At 47.5% G+C, this 18,289-nt stretch overlaps 2 protein-coding genes across 5 annotated transcripts in view; one reads left to right on the forward strand and one right to left on the reverse strand.

Annotated features, from left to right (window-relative positions):
* Positions 1–4,338, forward strand: part of bicdl1 (BICD family like cargo adaptor 1) — a 20,134-nt gene extending 15,796 nt beyond the window's left edge. For 2 of the 3 annotated variants that reach the window (XM_030104864.1, XM_030104865.1), the window contains 3 exons: positions 1,350–1,480; positions 1,740–1,860; positions 4,137–4,338. In XM_030104864.1, coding sequence (XP_029960724.1) covers positions 1,350–1,480; positions 1,740–1,860; positions 4,137–4,316 — 432 coding nt within the window. In that variant the 3' untranslated portion in view covers positions 4,317–4,338. Of the gene's footprint in view, positions 1–1,349; positions 1,481–1,739; positions 1,861–3,108; positions 3,222–4,136 lie in introns of all 3 variants that reach the window. The other variant, XR_003932559.1, reaches the window with a different exon arrangement.
* rab35b (RAB35, member RAS oncogene family b) lies at positions 1,681–17,964 on the reverse strand. 2 transcript variants are annotated; one of them, XM_030104867.1, is made up of 7 exons: positions 17,598–17,964; positions 12,751–12,801; positions 12,529–12,652; positions 9,828–9,952; positions 9,535–9,659; positions 8,616–8,775; positions 1,681–1,692 (listed from the first exon to the last, which is right to left on the reverse strand). In XM_030104867.1, the coding sequence occupies exons 1-6, from the start codon at positions 17,647–17,649 to the stop codon at positions 8,647–8,649; spliced, it is 606 nt and encodes a 201-aa protein (XP_029960727.1). In that variant the 5' UTR covers positions 17,650–17,964; the 3' UTR covers positions 1,681–1,692; positions 8,616–8,646. The 2 variants fall into 2 exon arrangements, with proteins under 2 accessions (XP_029960727.1, XP_029960726.1); XM_030104866.1 differs by lacking the exon at positions 1,681–1,692 and having other exon boundaries at positions 7,293–8,775; positions 17,598–17,963.
* Positions 17,965–18,289: the final 325 nt, after the last annotated feature.

The following is an 18,289-nucleotide window of genomic DNA, read 5'->3' on the forward strand; positions in this document are numbered from 1 at the left end:
GGACAAACTAAATAACCCCCCATTGTGGGCCCAAATCAGTGCTTGTGATCGTGGAGGATAAAAAAAGACGGCCACTTCACTGGTTAACCCAGCAGAATATAAAAAATAAGTTTCTGTACTCACTGCGGTGGTCCTCCCTGCAGGTGGGATCAGCTCCTGGTCCAGCAGCTCCAGTCTGTCTTCAGACGGTCCAGGGCTGCCTGGTCCTCCTCTCTCATCCCTCCTGAATCACATATTTAAGTCTTGTAACTCCCGCAGGCTGTTTCCTGATGCAGGCTTTCATTAGCAGTAGAAGTTGCTAATCACAATGCTAACCGGGCAGAGTGAAATGACATGAGAACGTGCTAAGCTAACAGGTAACAGTAGCTAGCAAACAGCGAGTTCTCACATTTCACGAATGTAAGAGAGCAGAGAACCATAAAACGCATGTTTTTACCTCCGGCGGAGCAAGTTTCCCAAACTTTCACCACAGGAAAACTCGTTAAAACTCCAGGTAGCTGGGAACAAACTAACCGGTAAACCACATTGGAAGCCCCGCCCCTCAAACCGGAAGAAGGGTTTTGATTGGCTGTCAGCCACAGATCATCCAATGAAAGTAGAAAGATTTAAAGTTCACATGAACGCTGAAATAAGCTTGACTGTCCACGCTCAAGTGAGTTGACGGCTCAGGCACAGACAATTAACTAGTAATTTATGTATTATTATTATTTTAATTTTTTTCAGAGGTTAACATAACTTATTCAACAGTAAATATGTCTTTTTCAAAGTTTTATGATATACTGTCATACCATTCTCCACAAAATACATGCATACATACATTTTTGTACAAGACTAAATGTATTTAGCCAGGGCTACATGTGTTTTACACGTTTTTAAAGCGGCTCACCTTCTATCCGCAGGATTCTCATTTCAGTGAGAGATAATGGTGAAGGTTTTGTTTTAGTGGGGCATTTAAATGTCGTCATATTTTTTAATGTATTCGTTTCCCCCACACGCTCTTGCTGCGATTCTCTGATTTGTTGAACTTTATCAGCCCTGTGCTAATGATTTCATGTTGTGCTCGCAGCTCACGGCTCTCCAGCTGATGTTTCCATGGAAAATGGAACCAGTAACACAAACAGAACCCTCATTTCAGGCTCGATGATGGCGTTCTTATGTAACACTCACACACCAACAGTTGTTTAGTTCATCTATATTAGGGTTCAAACCCAGAACGCTCAGCTGTAATCGTCATTCCGATCCTGTCAGGATGTTCAGAACCCAACAAACACACGTTAAACATCCCTCTCACTGACACAAAGTAACGTGTTCTCCCGTGTTCTCCCGTGTTCTCCCGTGTTCTCCCGCAGATGGCGCTGCTCTCGGTGGAAATGTGTTCGCTGCGGGAGGAGAACGAGAGAATCAGGACGATGTCCGAAGTGCGAGAACCCAGCGAGCAGCTCCAGAGCGCCATCAGAGACAGAGACGACGCCATCGCCAAGTAGGAACCCAACTCAACCAACGCTGATAGAAACATCAGAGATTTGTTCTTTTTCTTTCGTTCTTTCTTTTTAAGGTTTCTCAAAATGAAAAAAGTGAACCTGAAGTGATCCAGTTAACTGTATCTATAGTGGAAGCAGAAAGGTGTTGAACAGTGTTGAATTTGCAGTCCAGATGATTGATGGCAGACGGAGGATGGAGGAAGAAGAGAGCGAGCTGATTGCTGCTTAACACTGGGTGTCTCTCTGTGTGCCCTGCAGGAAGAAAGCGGTGGAAATGGAGCTGGCCAAATGTAAAATAGACATCATGTCCCTGAACAGCCAGCTGCTGGACGCCATCCAGCAGAAGCTCAACCTGTCGCAGCAGCTGGAGGCTTGGCAGGTGGGTCGGCGCCGGGCGGCGGCCGGGCTCCCGGGCCTCCCTGGGGGGTTCAGATGTGTGTGGTTTGATACAGTGTGAGGTGACTGTGGCTCCTCGTCCTCGTGATGCGTTCAGGTGCATCAGGGATTTTAAAACACGCAGGATGTCTGAGGTCCAGGTCCAGGGTTAGAAAGACACCCAGTAAATTATTATTGTGCATCTATGCTCTATGCGTGGACTTATTAAGTCATTTTTCAGTCCAAACCTCTTTGTTTTTGCATCGCTGATCCGATTCTATAATTTTGCTGTTTTATTTTGGTCATTTTGCACATTTTTATGATTCAAACTTGGTTTTTGTTAAATATTTTTTAACACTGTTGACATTTTTGGTGACTTTTGGCTCTTGGGATCTTGTTGTGGTCACGGTCTCTTTAAAGCATCTTCCTTCTCTTAGTTTGCTTCCTTTATGTCTGGGATAAGATGTTAGGTTTCCATCATTCTCTTCATTTACAGCTGCATAAGGCTAAAACGACAAACTGCTCCCATGTTGTGTCTCTAATCCTTCTCCTTCCTCTAACTTGTGTTTGTCATTTTAACTGAAAGCTACTTACACACACACTAAACCAGGGGTGTCCAGCATAAGGTCTGTGGGCCAAAACTGGCCTGCAATAGACTCCAATCTTGTCGAACCACCAAGGAAATTTTGAAAGTTAACAAAAAAAAAAAAAAAAAGCATTTATTTCAATGCAAATGGCTGAGATAGGAAGTCTTCAGGCACTTAAAACATAAATAAAAGTGTCTACAAACAGTAAAAGTATGAAACCACAGTATATACTAATAAAGTTATCGTTTCTGTTGATATTGTAATAATATTCAGTAGCAATCATTTGGTTTTGATGAAAATAGAAAATAGAAACATTTCCATATTGTATACTCTGCACCATAAGAAAGAAAAACTGTAAAGTTTGAATTTCAATATTATTATTTTTCCATTTTACCACTCTGGAACCCTCAGGATGAACTTTGACCCCTGAACTGAAATGTGTTTGACACCCCAGGACTAAATCATCAGATTAACCGCTGAAAGTAGAAGTCAGATGGTTGTTAGTGACGAAGAGGAGTGAACATTGTGTGTGTGTGTGTGTGTGTGTGTGTGTGTGTGTGTGTGTGTGTGTGTGTGTGTGTGTGTGTGTGTGTGTGTGAGACCCCGCCCCCCTCCCTCACCTGTAACCAGCAGCTCTTTCCTGTCTCTTTCCTCCCCCGCCACAGTTTGCCTCCTCAGGGCTCTTTACTGTTTGGCTCTTGTGGTTTCTCATCTAGTGGCCTTTCTCAGCTTCCGTACCACCTTTCCCCCCCGTGGTACCCCCCCTCCTGCCTTAGAGGTGAGCCCACGTCCCCCCCCCACCCCACCGACCCAACCCCATGCCATGCCGAGTCATTCCACGCCATCCTTAACCGACTCGGAGAAAAATGCTCATGTCAGCTTTGTCTGTGTGGAATCATTCAGCAGTACTGAGATCCATCCACCCTCCTACTCTTCCTCCTCCTCCTCCTCCTCCTCCTCCTCCTCTTCCTCCTCCACCCACTCCTCTGTCGTTCCCTCTCCAGATGTTCTTCCTCAGGCTGCTGTTGTTGTGATTCAGTCTTATTTCTCTACAAATCCAGAAAGTTTAGCTGTCAGTCAGCCTGCGGGAGCCCTCTAGTGGTGGCTGTGGGAAACGACAGCAGTAATTCAGCAACTATTCAGCCTGAATAGTGGAGAAAGAAACAAACAAGACCTGATCAGAAGCACTTTTCGTTGTAATTAAAACATTTTATCATCTAAATATCTACAAAGCGAGCAGGTTTTAAATGAATATTAGTTAGAGATGAAATGTGCTGATTTCCAACAGACTGATAGAAGCTACGATGACTGATTCTAGAGTCTCAGCCGAAAGAGAGGTTTTCTGATTTGTGATGCTGCTGACTGAAAACTGCAGAGGCCTCAGTAATCATGAGACGCATGTAGGGATGAACGATATAAGGGCACTGATATCAGCATCATCTGTTATCGGCCATGTTTTTACCAGTCCGATAAGGGAAACTGTTCCAGTATTAACCGCCGTTATTTATTTCCGTCTCGTTGCCGTAATGTGTGCGTCGGGGTTGCTCTAGGTAGAGGAATGTGTTCACATGGTTTTCAGGATACAAAAACTTAGATACGATATCGACGATCGGCCATAATGGATTTATTATCGTTGAATATCGGTGTCAGAAGCATCACGACCTGCTTCTCAGTCTCCTCTCTGTTTCTCCAGGACGACATGCACAGAGTGATCGACCAGCAGCTGATGGACAAGCACCAGGACGAGTGGCGCTCGGCCACGACCTCCCTGTCGGGGTCGCGGGCCGGCGGCGGCGGCGCTCAGTCCTCCAGGAGAGCGCAGCGCATCTCGGAGCGGGACAGGAGACTTTTCTCTTTCTTCAAAAAGAACTGAGCCGAGGCGAGGAGTCACAGCGGCAGCACCGCCGAAGACCGGCAGTGGCACATACTGGAGGGTGTGTGAGTGTGTGTGAGTGTGAGTGTGTGTGTGACGAGATGTGGGGGAGGGGGGGCATTTTGCACTTTCTCTCCCGGCCGAGCCGTGGGGCCGGGGGACGGCGAGGTGCGGGAGCGGGACCCCCCCGGATCCCAGCAGGGTCTCCCTGTAGTGCCTACAGACGCCGCGGCGCTCCCACTGCCAGGCCAGGGGGCGGAGCCACGCCCACACCCGCAGCAGGAGGGCGGAGCAGGAGGGCGGAGCGGCGAGGCTGCAGACGCCGCGGTCCGGAGGAACCAACACACACGCACACACACACACGCTTTATTCTGGAAGCTGCACACACCTCAAAGCTGCACTAAAATCATTATTTTTACACGAGGAAGACGAGAAGAGATGAACTCCGCTCAGCTATTTTTTCACTTTAAAGGAGATATTTTACTTTCTTTACATTTTGAACTCAGAAAGTTTGTTGGGAAGAATTGCAGAGCTGCACTTTGTGACTTTATGCAAAAAAAGAAAACAAAAAAGCGATATGACTGTCTGTGTAATGAAGGCTGTGTCCCACTGAATCTAGTGCAATACAAACACTAACAGAGCTCCTAAAATCATAAAAACAATATATATTTTTACATATTTTTATTTTAAAATAATCATTTAATGAAACGAATAATAACATTTTTTCACTAAATACTTTATATTGTATTTAAAGTTAATATGTTGAGTTAGAATAAGGGAAATAAATTACATTTAACCTATAAACAATTTAAAATCAGCATTATATTATTTTTTTATTCCATCAAAACCACCGAGGATTAAAAGAAAGTATTTTCCTTTATTTTTTCATACAGTAGAAAAGCATTTATGATACAATTTGAAATATAAAATAATAGTTTTCCAAACACTTATCATTAACAAGTCAAACAGAATAATTTTGTTCTTTTTCTTTAAAATGATGAAAAACGGCTTTTGGTTGGTTTTAAGATCAGTTTGTTCCACTTTAAAGAGACACTGAAAAGACAAATATTTATATTGTTTCTTATGTTAAATCATGATGAAATTAGTTTTATTTTGAATTAATTTTCATAAATAACATTAAAGACATTCTTTTATAAGGGAATAAACTTGTTTCTTTAAAATATTTGAACCCTAAAAGTTAAACTTACTCTCAGAATTGAGGATTCTTCTTTTTATGCAACAGCAGCCTCAGACGCCCCCCCCCCCGGTAGAGATTCACCTCTCAGCGAGACACTTTAAGGAAGTGTGAATGTATGAAAACCAGCACTTTGTTCCGGAACCTTCCTCCGGTGCCGAGCCGGCCTCTGCAGCCTCTCCGCTCCGTCCGTCCAGGTCGTCGTCTTATTTTTATAAACTTCACGTCGTCTTCACGCCATCTTCATCCTCCTCGTCGACCAAACCCCCCCTGAGGTTTACATCCGGCGGACTGAGCGGCTGCTGCTTCAGTCTCAAACTTTAAACCAGATCAAGAGTCTACCTCCATCCTCATCGCTGACACACTCTGCTGCCGGGCTTCCATTCCAGGCCGTGTGTGTGTGTGTGTGTGTGTGTGTGTGTGTGAGAACCTATGCAGATGTCTTCATGTCATCTCAGCTGGTTGTTGGAAGGATCAACCCAAAGAATGATTTTTATATTTACAAAAAAAAAAACAAAAACAGGTAAATAGGTTTGGATGAAATCGATATATTTATAAGGAGAAAAAGGATCAGTGCTCTGTGAATGAAAACCTGTTTCTGTGCGTCTGATGTTCTGTAGATTCTGTTTCTTTTCCCGTGTGTTCTGACAGACGAGCAGTTTATTTTTCCCTCCATGTTTTTGTTTCTTCTCCGTTGAGTTCTGGCGAAGCGGCACAGCTGGTGTCAAGACAAAGCAGCCGTCAGTCTGACAAGTCTTCTTCAATTGGTGGTGTCAAACATGAGGCCCGGGGGCCGAAACGGGCCCATCGGAATGTTTCCGACGGTCAAACATTTCAGTCCTGATGTGTTGGAAACAAACAGCTGCTGGTTTGTGGCATTCAGACGTCTGAAATCAACATTAACCAGATCAACGCGCCGAACGGCTCCTGATCGGAACGCCGTCTGAAGCGGCGCGATGCGACCGCTTTCTGCTGGCGGCCATCTTTCCTGGTCGAACACCAGCTGCTGCTGCTGATAGGCCAGACTGGAAGTGATGATATTCTGTTGGAAACACGACTCTGTAACGTGTTTCTGTTTCTCTGTTTGACTGTGGGCGTTGTTGAGCGACACTGTAGACTGTACCGATCCATTTTCCTATTGAAAGCCTTTGTAAAAGCTGTGTGCGAGTCTTTCTGTGGGAAACATCCCAACACACACACACACACACACACACACACACATTCATTTCTAGCCTTCTACGTCAGCCAGACTTGCTTTACTCTGATTTTAAATTTTAACTTTTCCCACCATAACTCTCAAACAACATGAACTTAGTAAATGTATTGATCGTTTATTGAATTCACATGATTTCATCCAAAATTCTCACCTGAGCAGAAAACATCAGTCGTATAAAAAGAAAATACAGTGAGACCTTCTGTCAAACTTGAAACCCCGCCGTCACAGCCGACCTGAACAGAGCAGTGGAGGATCACCCAGACAGATATGAACTTCATGTTCCAAATCTTTTTTTCTTAATTTATATATTTTCATATAAATCTCATTTGAAGAAATATATTCATGACTTGTCCCAAAGGAAAAACAGATCTGACCGCCGTCTGTGTCCATCCTGTCATTGGAACCCTTCGAACTGGGAAACGGTAACTTCCAGTTCCCACTGAGACCAGCGCACACGCCCTCCACACGTCTTTATTCACAGAAAATAGAAGACGACGACCACAACACAGCCTTTCAAGATCAAATCAAGCCGAGCGTCGAATCAGCGACAAAACCAGGTCAGTCGTTCTGTGTCAAATATTTATTCCTTTAAAACGTTTATTACTGATTAAATTCATGTAGGGAAAAATGAATAGTACATCTTTTTCTCCAGTGTACAGCGAACCACAGCTGACGGGCGTTCGGACCAGAGCACACGGACACATGTTTCACACATGCGCAGTCTGGCGTGCTCATCGAGTGTGTCTCTTCTAAACTGAATATAAACACACAAATATAGTTATATATACATACACATAATGAAGAGAAATCATGAAGTGTGAGATCTGGGAGCATTTCTTCTTCTTCTCTTTTGTTTTCTCTGGCGTTGCTCTCGACGCATCGTGAGGATCTCGAACCAGAGTCCCGAGGAGGGAGGACGACGACCTTCCCTCTGCTGCTCTCCCAAACGAAAAAAAAAGGAGGAAACGGACTTTATGTGAAGCTTTGGCCTCTGTGACAAAACCCCGGCGGTGCATATCTAGAGAGCGAGAGAGGATCCATGCGGCAGTTCACCCCCCCTCCTCCTCCTCTTCCTCCTCCGTCACTCTCAACTGTCCGTTCTCACTTGAACAAGCGAGACGAGAAAAGCAAAAAGAAACTAAAAAAAAAAACAAAAACAATGTAAGACTTTAATTAGTCGAGTCTGGATCCTAAATGTCCGTTATGACTTGAGAACATGCTGAGAGGAGGGAGGGGGCGTGGCGGCGGCGGCGGGTGGAGGATTCACTCTGCTGGAGGCCGGCGGCGCTCCCGTCAGGTCCTGATGTTTTCTCGTTGGCAGTATCGTCGTTTTAAAAAAAAGAAAAAATGGGTTTAAAAGCTGAAAGCACAGTAAGACTGCAGTGAGAGGCGGGGGCTCCGCCCGGCGGGCAGGCGGCGAGCGGCCAGGTCCACGGTTCGTTTCTACAAGGATCCATCGCTTCAAAACCAAACCAAACCTCTCAGTTCGTGATCAGACGTCCGAAATGCTGAATGACTGTCCGTGACCTCTGACCTCTGACCTCTGCTCGGGAATCAGACGATGGAAAAAAAAAAAAGAAACAATCCAAAAATAGAATAAAACTAGGGGGGGGGGGGGCCTCAGCCTGACGGAGGAATTCCAAATAAAACTTGATCTGACGTCAGATAAAATCTGTACACTTGATTTGAAAGTCTTCACGATTACTCCGTCCAAAGGGGACACGTTTCCCGTTTACTCATTTCTTTTTAAATCTTTCGCTGTATATTCATTAAATCTTTAATTTAGAAGCTCTGAGTCCCATTGTGTGTGTGTGTGTGTGTGTGTGTGTGTGTGTGTGTGTGTGTGTGTGTGTGTGTGTGTGTGTGTGTGTGTGTGTGTGTGTGTGTGTGTCGGCCCGCGGTGCATGGCTTCCAGGTTGCTAGCAGCACTTCTTCTTCCGTTTGCTGTTGCGGGTGAGCTTGACCACGTCGTTCTGTTGCTGCTGCTGCTGCTTGGCCAGCACCTCCTTCTTGGCTCGTAGCACCAGCTCCGTGATGCAGTTGAACATCTGCGGGGAGGCAAACGGCGGTGAGACCCGGCGGCGCCAAACACACCTCTCCACATCTGATCACATCAGGAATACTGCCGAGCCTCCTACAGCGGAGCGGTTATTACACTGTTATAAACACAAGATAAACACCTTCTGTGATGTGTTGCTTCCTCTCCAACTGTATGTTCAGTCCTTTAACTGCAGGTGGCGCCATTACAGCACATGTGATGCTCTCAATATGAGCTTACAGTGGAAACATCAGTTCTGCTGAGTGTTAAATTGTGATTAACTGCATGTTCCTGCGATTATTTGAGCCGTTCTGTGAACTTCCTCCAAAACATGTTGACGTTTCAGCCCCGTCCAGCACACAAAGCTCTACGTTCAGTCTCTCATTCCAGAAAAACGGAGCAGAGGATGCTGGGATCACATGGATCTGCCTCACACAGCGGTCCGTCCGGCTTCCCGCTCCGCGGCCGTCCTGCATGTCTGAGATGTTTCCATTCAAATGGAGGGTTTGTTCTCAGCAGGTTGATGAAGCAGCGCAGCAAAACACCGAATTACCGAGCTGAAGGGGGGGTTTATTAGCCTCCTCATCGCTTTAAACTAATTATACAGGGCAGAACTTGAACTGGCAGCAAGAATTTCAAGTGAAAACACAAAAGCCTACTTCCAGGACAGCGGTGCTCGGAGCCCAAACTGTAAACACTTTTAATTCAATCCTTCCTGACGGATGCTTCACGCCGCTGCCTGCATTCTGCCAGGGAAACGAGGAGTTACCTCTTCCACGTTGATGTTCTCTTTGGCGCTCGTCTCGAACAGGCTGATTCCCATCTGCTCCGCGAACTTCTGCGCGTCGGTCGTCTCCACCACCTTGGAGTTGGGGTCGTCGTTCTTGTTTCCCACTGAGGATGAAAATAGAACGAGGCCGCGTCAGGTGCTTCGCAAGGTGAGCAACGAGTCCGCCGGCTGGCCGCGAGCACAGGGGGCGAGCAGTCTATTTTTAAAGGGACAAACCGGCGTGACGGCGATGTCTTTTTTTAGACACTCCAATGAGACGCCGGCGCACTCACCTAATATTCGGCACACGTCGTCACAGTTCTGGTTGATTTCATGTAACCACCGTTTGACGTTGACGAAGGACTCGGCACTCGTGACGTCGTAAACCACTATGACCCCGTGCGTTCCCCTGTAGTATCTGGAAGAACCGAGAGGAAGAGACAGACGATCACGTCAGAAAGCAGTCCTGCAGACGCAGAATAAAACAAAATCCACCATGGGAACTATCCTTCATGGCACTTTGTGCCAAACTGATCAAAAGTTATGAAAACTTGACATAAACCAGCAGTAATCAATAAATGGGATGGAAGAATAGCAAAATCAATTCAGGAATCAGTGGAAAGTGTTTCAATAAAGAGCAAAAAGCAAAATAAGAGTGAACATTTAAACTGCTGCTGAGAATAAACAGTAAACACGAGCAGACAAATCAAGAAAATAGGAATATTGGAAAGGTAATCAGCTCGGAAGGAAACAAGGAACCACTGTTGGTCCGAGAGCAGAAAAACACTAAGGAGGCTTCAAATGGCAGCCGGACCAGGAGAGTCCAGAACGGGAGAGTCCAGAACGGGACAGTCCAGAACGGGACAGTCCAGAACGGGACAGTCCAGAACGGGACAGTCCAGAACGGGACAGTCCAGAACGGGACAGCCCAGAACGGGACAGCCCAGAACGGGAGAGCCCAGAACGGGAGAGTCCAGAACGGGAGAGTCCAGAACGGGAGAGTCCAGAACGGGAGAGTCCAGAACGGGAGAGTCCAGAACGGGAGAGTCCAGAACGGGAGAGTCCAGGCCGGGAGAGTCCAGGCCGGGAGAGTCCAGGCCGGGAGAGTCCAGACATCCCGGACCCCAGAGGGCCGGCTCTGGAGAGGGAGCATCCCCACTGTAGCTGCGCTGTGCCAAATAAAAACAAAGAACCTTTTGTTTGGCTTCCCCTGAGTGTGTGCGTGTGTGTGTGTGTGTGTGTGTGTGTGTGTGTGTGTGTGTGTGTGTGTGTGTGTGTGTCTCTATACAGTCCTGTCTGAGCACGTCCCACCAGTGTCCAATGGGAGGGGGGGGCGGGTGTGTGTGTGTGTGTGTGTGTGTTTATCTGCTCAGTGCACACGAATAAAGAAGCTGCAACAGTCCAACAGACAGAGAGACAGCAGGCCTGTGGGGCCCAAACCGGTGTCCCCTCCATGGTGCAGTGAAACGCTGCCCCACCGCAGAGGGAGGACGTTAATCCAGCAGGTTCTAGCCCGCTGTCCGTGGTTCCCCCGCTCAGATTAACTCCTAGAACATCTGCAGATGTTGCAGTGAAGCCGAACCCATGCTTACTGTCTGACAGACAGAAGCCGGGTGAAGCGAGCACGTTAACGTGCACGAGCACCTTCTGCTACGGGGACAACAACAACAATGGCGGCCTCCAGAGCGGCGTGTGCAGCGACACATGCACGCTTCGTGCAAAGCACGAGACCTACGGCGTGAAAACCCTCCAGTGAAGAGGACGGGCGGCGGCACGGCCGGGCGGCTGTCAGACCGACGCTCTGCCGCTGCGTAACATTCCCCCCACTGTCCTTTATGTGGTCTAAGAATAGCTCTTTTATTCAGTTTCTCGTTTCAGATCGCATTAAACGGCGTTATCTGGACTTGCTGGCATCGCCCGACTGAGCCGGACGTGTTCGCGCAGTGTGTGGCTGCGGCTGTGAAGCACCAGATGAATCATGCACGGGACGGTAACGCCGCTAAAGTCTCCACCGGAGCGCGGGCGGCGGCGTTCTAATAACTGGGAGTGCAGCCGCTGTCTGCCTCAGTCAAAGTCAAACGACGGGGAAGAGTGTAAGACAGCTGCAGTCTGAGCTGGAGGTCACACACACACACACACACTCTCTCACGTCAGGGCTCTCCACGCTGCCATTTCTCAGTGCAACCATCGTCACCTGGAAGCAAACTGCTGCCGCCTCCTCCCACCCGACGCCACGGTCCTGCTCATTAACGCCGCGCCGCGAGCCGCTGAGTCAACCTCGCTCACGTCGGGACTTCTCCCATTCAGAGGGCAGCGGTTCGATTCCTGCTGGTGTGACTCAGACGAGGCTGGACTCAACAGCTCCATCACCCAGTAACTAAACCTCCCTCGGCACACGGTGGACGTCTGTTTCTACGAGGGGGGAAGCCCAACATGAAACAACAATATTATGGCTTCATTAAGCCAGCGTGAGAAAATCCTCCAAGGCTGAATCTGGGACTTAAAGGATAACTCCGGCGTTACTTAAATATCCATTTTGGGTAATCACTTAAATTAATCTTATCCCATAATGTCCCTTTATCTGTTTTCTTCTGTCTTCTGGGCAGCGGCAGCATTCAGAGATGAATGTAAGTGATCTAATGAGGGGAAAAACAACAATTTAAGTCCCATCGTTTCTCACGACGGCGGTGAAAGTTGTGTTTCAGAGTGAACTCGGGGTGACACAGACTGCGAGCAGCGGCAGGGCATCCAGCGGCGCTGCAGTTCGGGACCAGGAGCCTCCCTCTCACATCTGTAATTAGGATCTGTGGGGAATTCCACCCCGTTTCAGAAAAGGGCACCAGCGTCGCTGGAGTCGCCCGCAGACGGCTTCCTCAAATAATCCCTAATCTGACGACCGCAGAGAGCCCAGCCGCGTTTCAGATAGTGCTGAAACTGAAACGGTTTCAGGTGAAAACCCCGACGGGGAAGGAGGACATCTGTGCGTCTACTCACGTGGAGGTGATGGTGCGAAAGCGCTCCTGCCCCGCCGTATCCCAGATCTGAAGCTTCACCTTCTCCCCGTTGATCTCCACCGTTCGGATCTTGAAGTCCACGCCGATCGTGGTGATATAGCTACCTGCGAGGAGGGGCGCGGGACGAAAGCACGGCTGTTAGCGGCAGCAGTTAACACACAAAACATTAGGATGAAGGCCGAGCCGAGTGACGGACACGCACCTGAAAACGTGTTGTCTGCAAATCGCAGGAGGAGACTGCTCTTGCCCACTCCTGAAGAAGAAGAAACACAAGCAGAGGGTGAAGGTTTGGAGTGCAGAAACACAATCAGACCATCCTGAACAGACTCATTTGACTTTTCAAAAATGCCACGGCGTTTCTCATTCCTGTGACGACCCGAGAGAGGCGACGTCAGCCTGCAGCCACTGATCCTTGTGTACCTAAAGATTGTGTGTTTGAGGACACACAAAGTCACAACTGTCGCACAGAGTCCAGGGCGAAGGATTTAAGGTAAGCGGGGTTACACCCTGCGAGAGTTTGTTCAGGGTGCTGCTACATACGTTCAATGAGAACAGCGAGTTATGGACTATAAATAACTTTCAGAAGGTAAAAATGAAAATTTTGATGGAGAAAGTACGAGAAAAAAACGCCATGGAGGAAGAGAAGAGACAGAACAAATATAGCAGGTTTCTAAAAATATTTATGCAAAAATTCCAGGTTTTCAGAAGAGACAACAGTGAAAAGAGAGGACAGGAAGTAGAGACGAGGGAGAACACGAGGTGAGCTCTGTGTCTGCTGCAGGTCAGTTATCAGGTAACGACTGGAGGCTGGAAGGTGACCGAGCTGCACCGCCCGGGGTGGGGACTCCACCCGCAGGCCTCGGAGTCGGGACACCTATTGTGCGATTGTCATCTCATGTTTGATTGGTCCCCGACATAAAAAGCTCTCAGGTTCCTGTGATCGCCACAGTTTTGTTCCAACAAACAATAACCAGAGCTTCAAAAGCGAGTGAGCGAGAGAGAGCGAGAAAGAGAGTGTCGGCCTCAAGCCGTGCACACTCAAATCATTCAGACGCTCAGCAATAAAGCCATTCATGTCAGCCTTGGCAGGGTGGAGCATGTGTGGCTTCATGCAGCAGAGGAGAAGCAGTAAAGTCACACAATTGCATGTTACACAGCGCGGCTCAGACCGCTCCGAATGTGCAGACGTGTGCTGCTGTGACAGGCCAGAGGCTAACCCAGTCCGGCTAAGTCATAAAAAGTCAGTGTGTATGTGTGTGTGTGCAGATTGATCCCCAAGCTGTGCATCTCCTCCACATGCAGCTGAGGAGGGCCGGGAGGTCAGTGCATCTTTCCCAGGGCGATGTCCGTGCAGCAGAGCAGCAGAGCAGCCAGCCAGCGGCGGCTCCACGCTGCAGCTGAGCGGACACTGGCTCCTGTGTGTGTCGGGGCCCGTCAAGCCTTCGCTGTGCTGCCTTGTTGTCCTCTGCTGTGGGCAGAGCAGATGATGGGGCAGTGCCAGGATCGGGAGGATTCGTCAATGAACACAAACATCCCAGTTCACAAAGACACCCGGCAGCATTAAAAAGACACAGCTTACGCCCTCAGAAAGAAGGGAGCAGCCCTGATCACATGTGGAGGTCTATGATGTGCTTCAACTGGTGGCTTCTTCATGAAAGGCGTCACTTAAACTTAATTAATCTAATCCGAGGTTTGATAAGAACTGAAGCTACTTTCACACTGCTTAAGTGTGCTTAACTGAGTAAAAACACATAAAAGTCAAAGGCATGGAAATGGCTACAAGACAGATCGAAAGATCAAGAGCTGCATCAAGAGCACATTTCTCAAAGTGAATAAAAATTACAGGATTCTCATTTGTTCTGTAACAAATACAAGCAAAGCTGGAATTTACAGTTTACCTACAACATAAACATAAACTGGGCATACCCAGTAAAATGACACAAGTAGATTAAATGGTGTCAATTGTGCCACAAGTGTGAGTACTTCATTATGGCAACGTGAGTGGTGTAATGTGTCTGTCATCCTGGAAACTGAGTGACACATCAGTAGCTGCTAACCACTCTGTTTGTCCAGCTTCACTATAATTAGACCTGCTTCGAGTCAACGATGCAGAATTTCCCCTACATCGAGCTGCAGAAGAAAACCTGCAGCTAAAAAACTTAGTTGATTCATATTTGCGCAGCAGATGTCGTGAAGCGCTGCCCTCGTATGCACACGCCGATAAAACGGCTCTTTTCACACAAAGCCACATCGATAGGATCGTGCAGAGTCACACTGTGACTGGCATGGTTTACTGCTTCTGGCAGTGACCAAAAAATAGAAACCACCACGAGTGTCACAAATATGCAAATACAAATATTAGTGTTAAAAAAATCATTGCCGTGTAAACAGGCCCTCACTGCAACCACCTGTAAACTCCGAGTCCTGTCAAGGTCAGAAGGTCATACTCAGGATGCGCTAAATGTTTAATTCTTGCACAGTGTTGGATGATTGGCATGCAGCTGCCTGCTGGTAGCCGAGACTGTATCGCGTTCAGCCAGCAGTTCCCATCGAGGGTGAAGTTTTAAAACGCTGTTGTGGGAAGCAGAAGAGATGTGCTCCCACAAAACCAGTGTGGTCTTTCACTACTTTTATCTACAACATGGGAACAGGGTAGCATGTAGTCTGTGCCACTTCGCTAAAGTGCCAAGATGGGCGAAAAGCACGTTTACTTTTATGTAATTATACTTCACACATTACGGTGTGACAACACGGACAATGGTGAGACAGCTTCCAAAAATAACAGCAAACGATGGAACGACTCTCATCCTCACCTGTCACCTCTTATCTGTGATCACAACACTGGCTGGGTGCCATTTCCACCTAAAACTTCAACTTTGTGCACTCTGACACAACTAACCTCTGCACAGGTTTTACAGCAGCATGCCGCCTCCTCCAGCAGCCTGATTACACCACCCACACACACCTTCACTGTGCAGTATCGTATATGACCTAAATCTAAAACGCATTAGGGGCAGTATCTCTGCTTTCTGGTGCAAATACCCTCTTCACTGGTCTGGAGTCTGAAACACTTCTTTAACAGTCACACACTCATTTCCACCCCACATAGCGACCTCTGTGTTAGAGACATCCCTCAACTCGGCAGCAGTTTCCATCCACCACACCGTCACAAGTCAACTCAACTCAGGATCGACGCACAGCATCAGCGATGACTGATGCCTAAAACAAACAATGCGTGATCTCCGCTCAAAGCCACAAGTACACAGACGTCTCCAACACAGCTACAGTCCCAAGCACAGCTGGGAGTGAGAGCTTTGGAAACATTACCCTCACTCAAGTTAGCAGGCATTGAGATCTAATGGCACTAACCTCTTCAGGTGTTTTTCAACACAATATCAGACATGACTTGTCCACAAAAATACTTTGCTGGGTTCAGCCTGAACACACACACTTCCAAAGCAACAACCAATCACATTATCAGCTGTACAACATCCTGGATGTCCCCCGGAAACATTTCAACTGGATTAATTCTACACAAATTCACCCACACAACGACCAACTTCTGCCACATAACATGATAACATGTATGTTCCAACCCTCATGGAGGTGGAGTCATTCATATTAATTCCTGAAGTTCACACACATTTTGAGCAACCCAAGTAATCTGCCCTGAACACTTCGGCTGCATTATCTCCACTCAAAGCCCCAGCTTCAGTTAGCAGACTGTGATAAAACAAAATATGAGACATAACGCACTTCTTGACACTAAGGCTGCATCGTCTCCTTGAATCTTCCAGTTAAAAACCATGAACCAACACAGGTTCTGACAGTAATCCATTTTTCTACACACTGTCAGGGATCAGTTTCTTCCATTCCAAGTTACCTGTGCACACATTTCTAACTTGGACCCACAGTCTGCAGGAGTGACACTGCAACAAGAACCTCCAACACAACTCCTCCTCCAACACAACTGCTAACTTAATTCGGCAACATACTATTAAGGATGACTAAAACAACAAGTTGCCAGTTTCATTTCCACTGAAAGCTGAGGTCACCACACTTCTGGCTGTTTAATCAACACAATATCAAGTAGAATGTGTTCATAACACCTAGCACCACTATCACCTCTCCAAGTGTCAAGTTAACATTTCCTGTAAAGCACTGATAACCTGTTTTTGTTTTTAACACACTATCTTTCATGACTTGTGCATAAACACTTCTCAAATCCTCCAGTTCATACAAATCTACTCTACTTCTGTTTTATTGCAATCAAGGATGATCTAGGCCTGATGTGTGTGAAAACGACAAACTTCTCGGACTGGTTGTGACCATGCAGTCTAGAATGTGTTCTGTGTATCACACTCCAGCTGTGATCTCCAGTCAAAGTCAGAAGTTCACACACACTCCTCACACACCTACTGACCTGGTCACCTGCTTTCCCTCATGCTATCTTGTGTTGTAAAACCTGAGCACTGCTTTCCTCTTAACCAAATTAAACATGCATCTTATGTAGACAGACACATGACGTTTTGCACATTTCCTCCACTCTTTTGTTTCCCCAGAGGAGGAAAAAAAAAAGCGACGAGATCTTCAAACAAGTCTCAAAGTCTGAGTTAGCCTAGCTTGTAGCTAGCCAGCAGCTAACAGGGGATACAAACAAGGCAGAATTTAACAAATGCAGGCACAAATCTGACTATTTATCGTGTGGTTTGTCGTGTGGAACTTAAGTAAATTCCGCAGCTGACCGGAGTAAAACAAGATTAGATTTTCTTTTACTAAAAGGGCAAACCGTGAAGGTCTGGAGGCGGTATCCGGCCTCAGCGGCTGACATGCCCAGCCCGGACGCACAACCCCCGCCCTGTCACTGACACCAGAATACCCCCGATGTGGACATTTCTCCATTTAATTCCTGGCTCAAATCTAATAGAAATGCATTTTTAAAGACACCGTGGTGAGATATAGCCAGGTTAACGCAGCGCTTCGGCTTCTGCCACTGCGAAAAACACGACACGGCCTACTTCCCGTCCCGCATCCCCGGCCTCGACTTACCGCTGTCCCCGATGATGAGCAGCTTGAAGAGGTAATCGTAGTCCCTGGCCATACCGGTAGCTGGTGGCTCGCCCCCCGCCTTGTGCCGCTTCTTTTGCTCGGTCTGATGTTCACGACTCCCCCCAGACTCGTCAATAAATAAATTAAAAAAGAAAAAAAAAGTCACCAGCCCCCAGAGCCCCCGGTGTGATGAACGAGCACTGCCGATGCTATGAAACTGGGAGCCACCCCCGAGCCGGCGGCGTTTTTCTCGGGGTTTCGCGGCGTCAGCAATCCTCTCCCTCCGCTGCGAACAGCCGGAAACTCCGCTTCCTTCTCCGGTGGAGCTGCACCCAGCTGAGCCCGGGCCTCACTGCGCAGACTCCGGCGACGGCAGCGCGGCCGTCACGGCCCATTCATGAAGACCTCCGTCAGGCTTGCGGAGCTCCAGGAGACCCGCACCTTCCCGCACCTTCCCGCCGCTCACAGCGCGCTCAGCTCGGATAGAAATAAAGGAAAAAATGCACCGTTCTTCATATGAAAAGAAAAAAAAAGGAGAAGAAATACCTGCGTACAGGGGCGGAGTAAGAAATGACAAGGTCCCGGTAGCATTGTGTTTGGTTATTTTGCTTCAATTATGGCTCTTTTAATGTTTGCATGTTTATTTTTATGTGTTTTGGCCATTTTACTCATTCTTGTAGACATTTGGTTAT

The sequence above is a fragment of the Salarias fasciatus genome, chromosome 12, assembly GCF_902148845.1.
Source record: "Salarias fasciatus chromosome 12, fSalaFa1.1, whole genome shotgun sequence".
NCBI classification, from domain to species: domain Eukaryota; kingdom Metazoa; phylum Chordata; class Actinopteri; order Blenniiformes; family Blenniidae; genus Salarias; species Salarias fasciatus.

What these genes read in the sequence shown, in the direction of transcription:
- rab35b (XM_030104867.1), bottom strand. Translation starts at nt 17,649, where the DNA reads ATGGCCAGGGACTACGATTACCTCTTCAAGCTGCTCATCATCGGGGAC. An exon ending in CGACGTGTGCCGAATATTAG is followed by an intron (nt 9,660 to 9,827) that starts GTGAGTGCGCCG and finishes TTTCATCCTCAG; the next exon opens with TGGGAAACAAGAACGACGAC. An exon ending in AGAACATCAACGTGGAAGAG is followed by an intron (nt 8,776 to 9,534) that starts GTAACTCCTCGT and finishes GCCTCCCCGCAG; the next exon opens with ATGTTCAACTGCATCACGGA.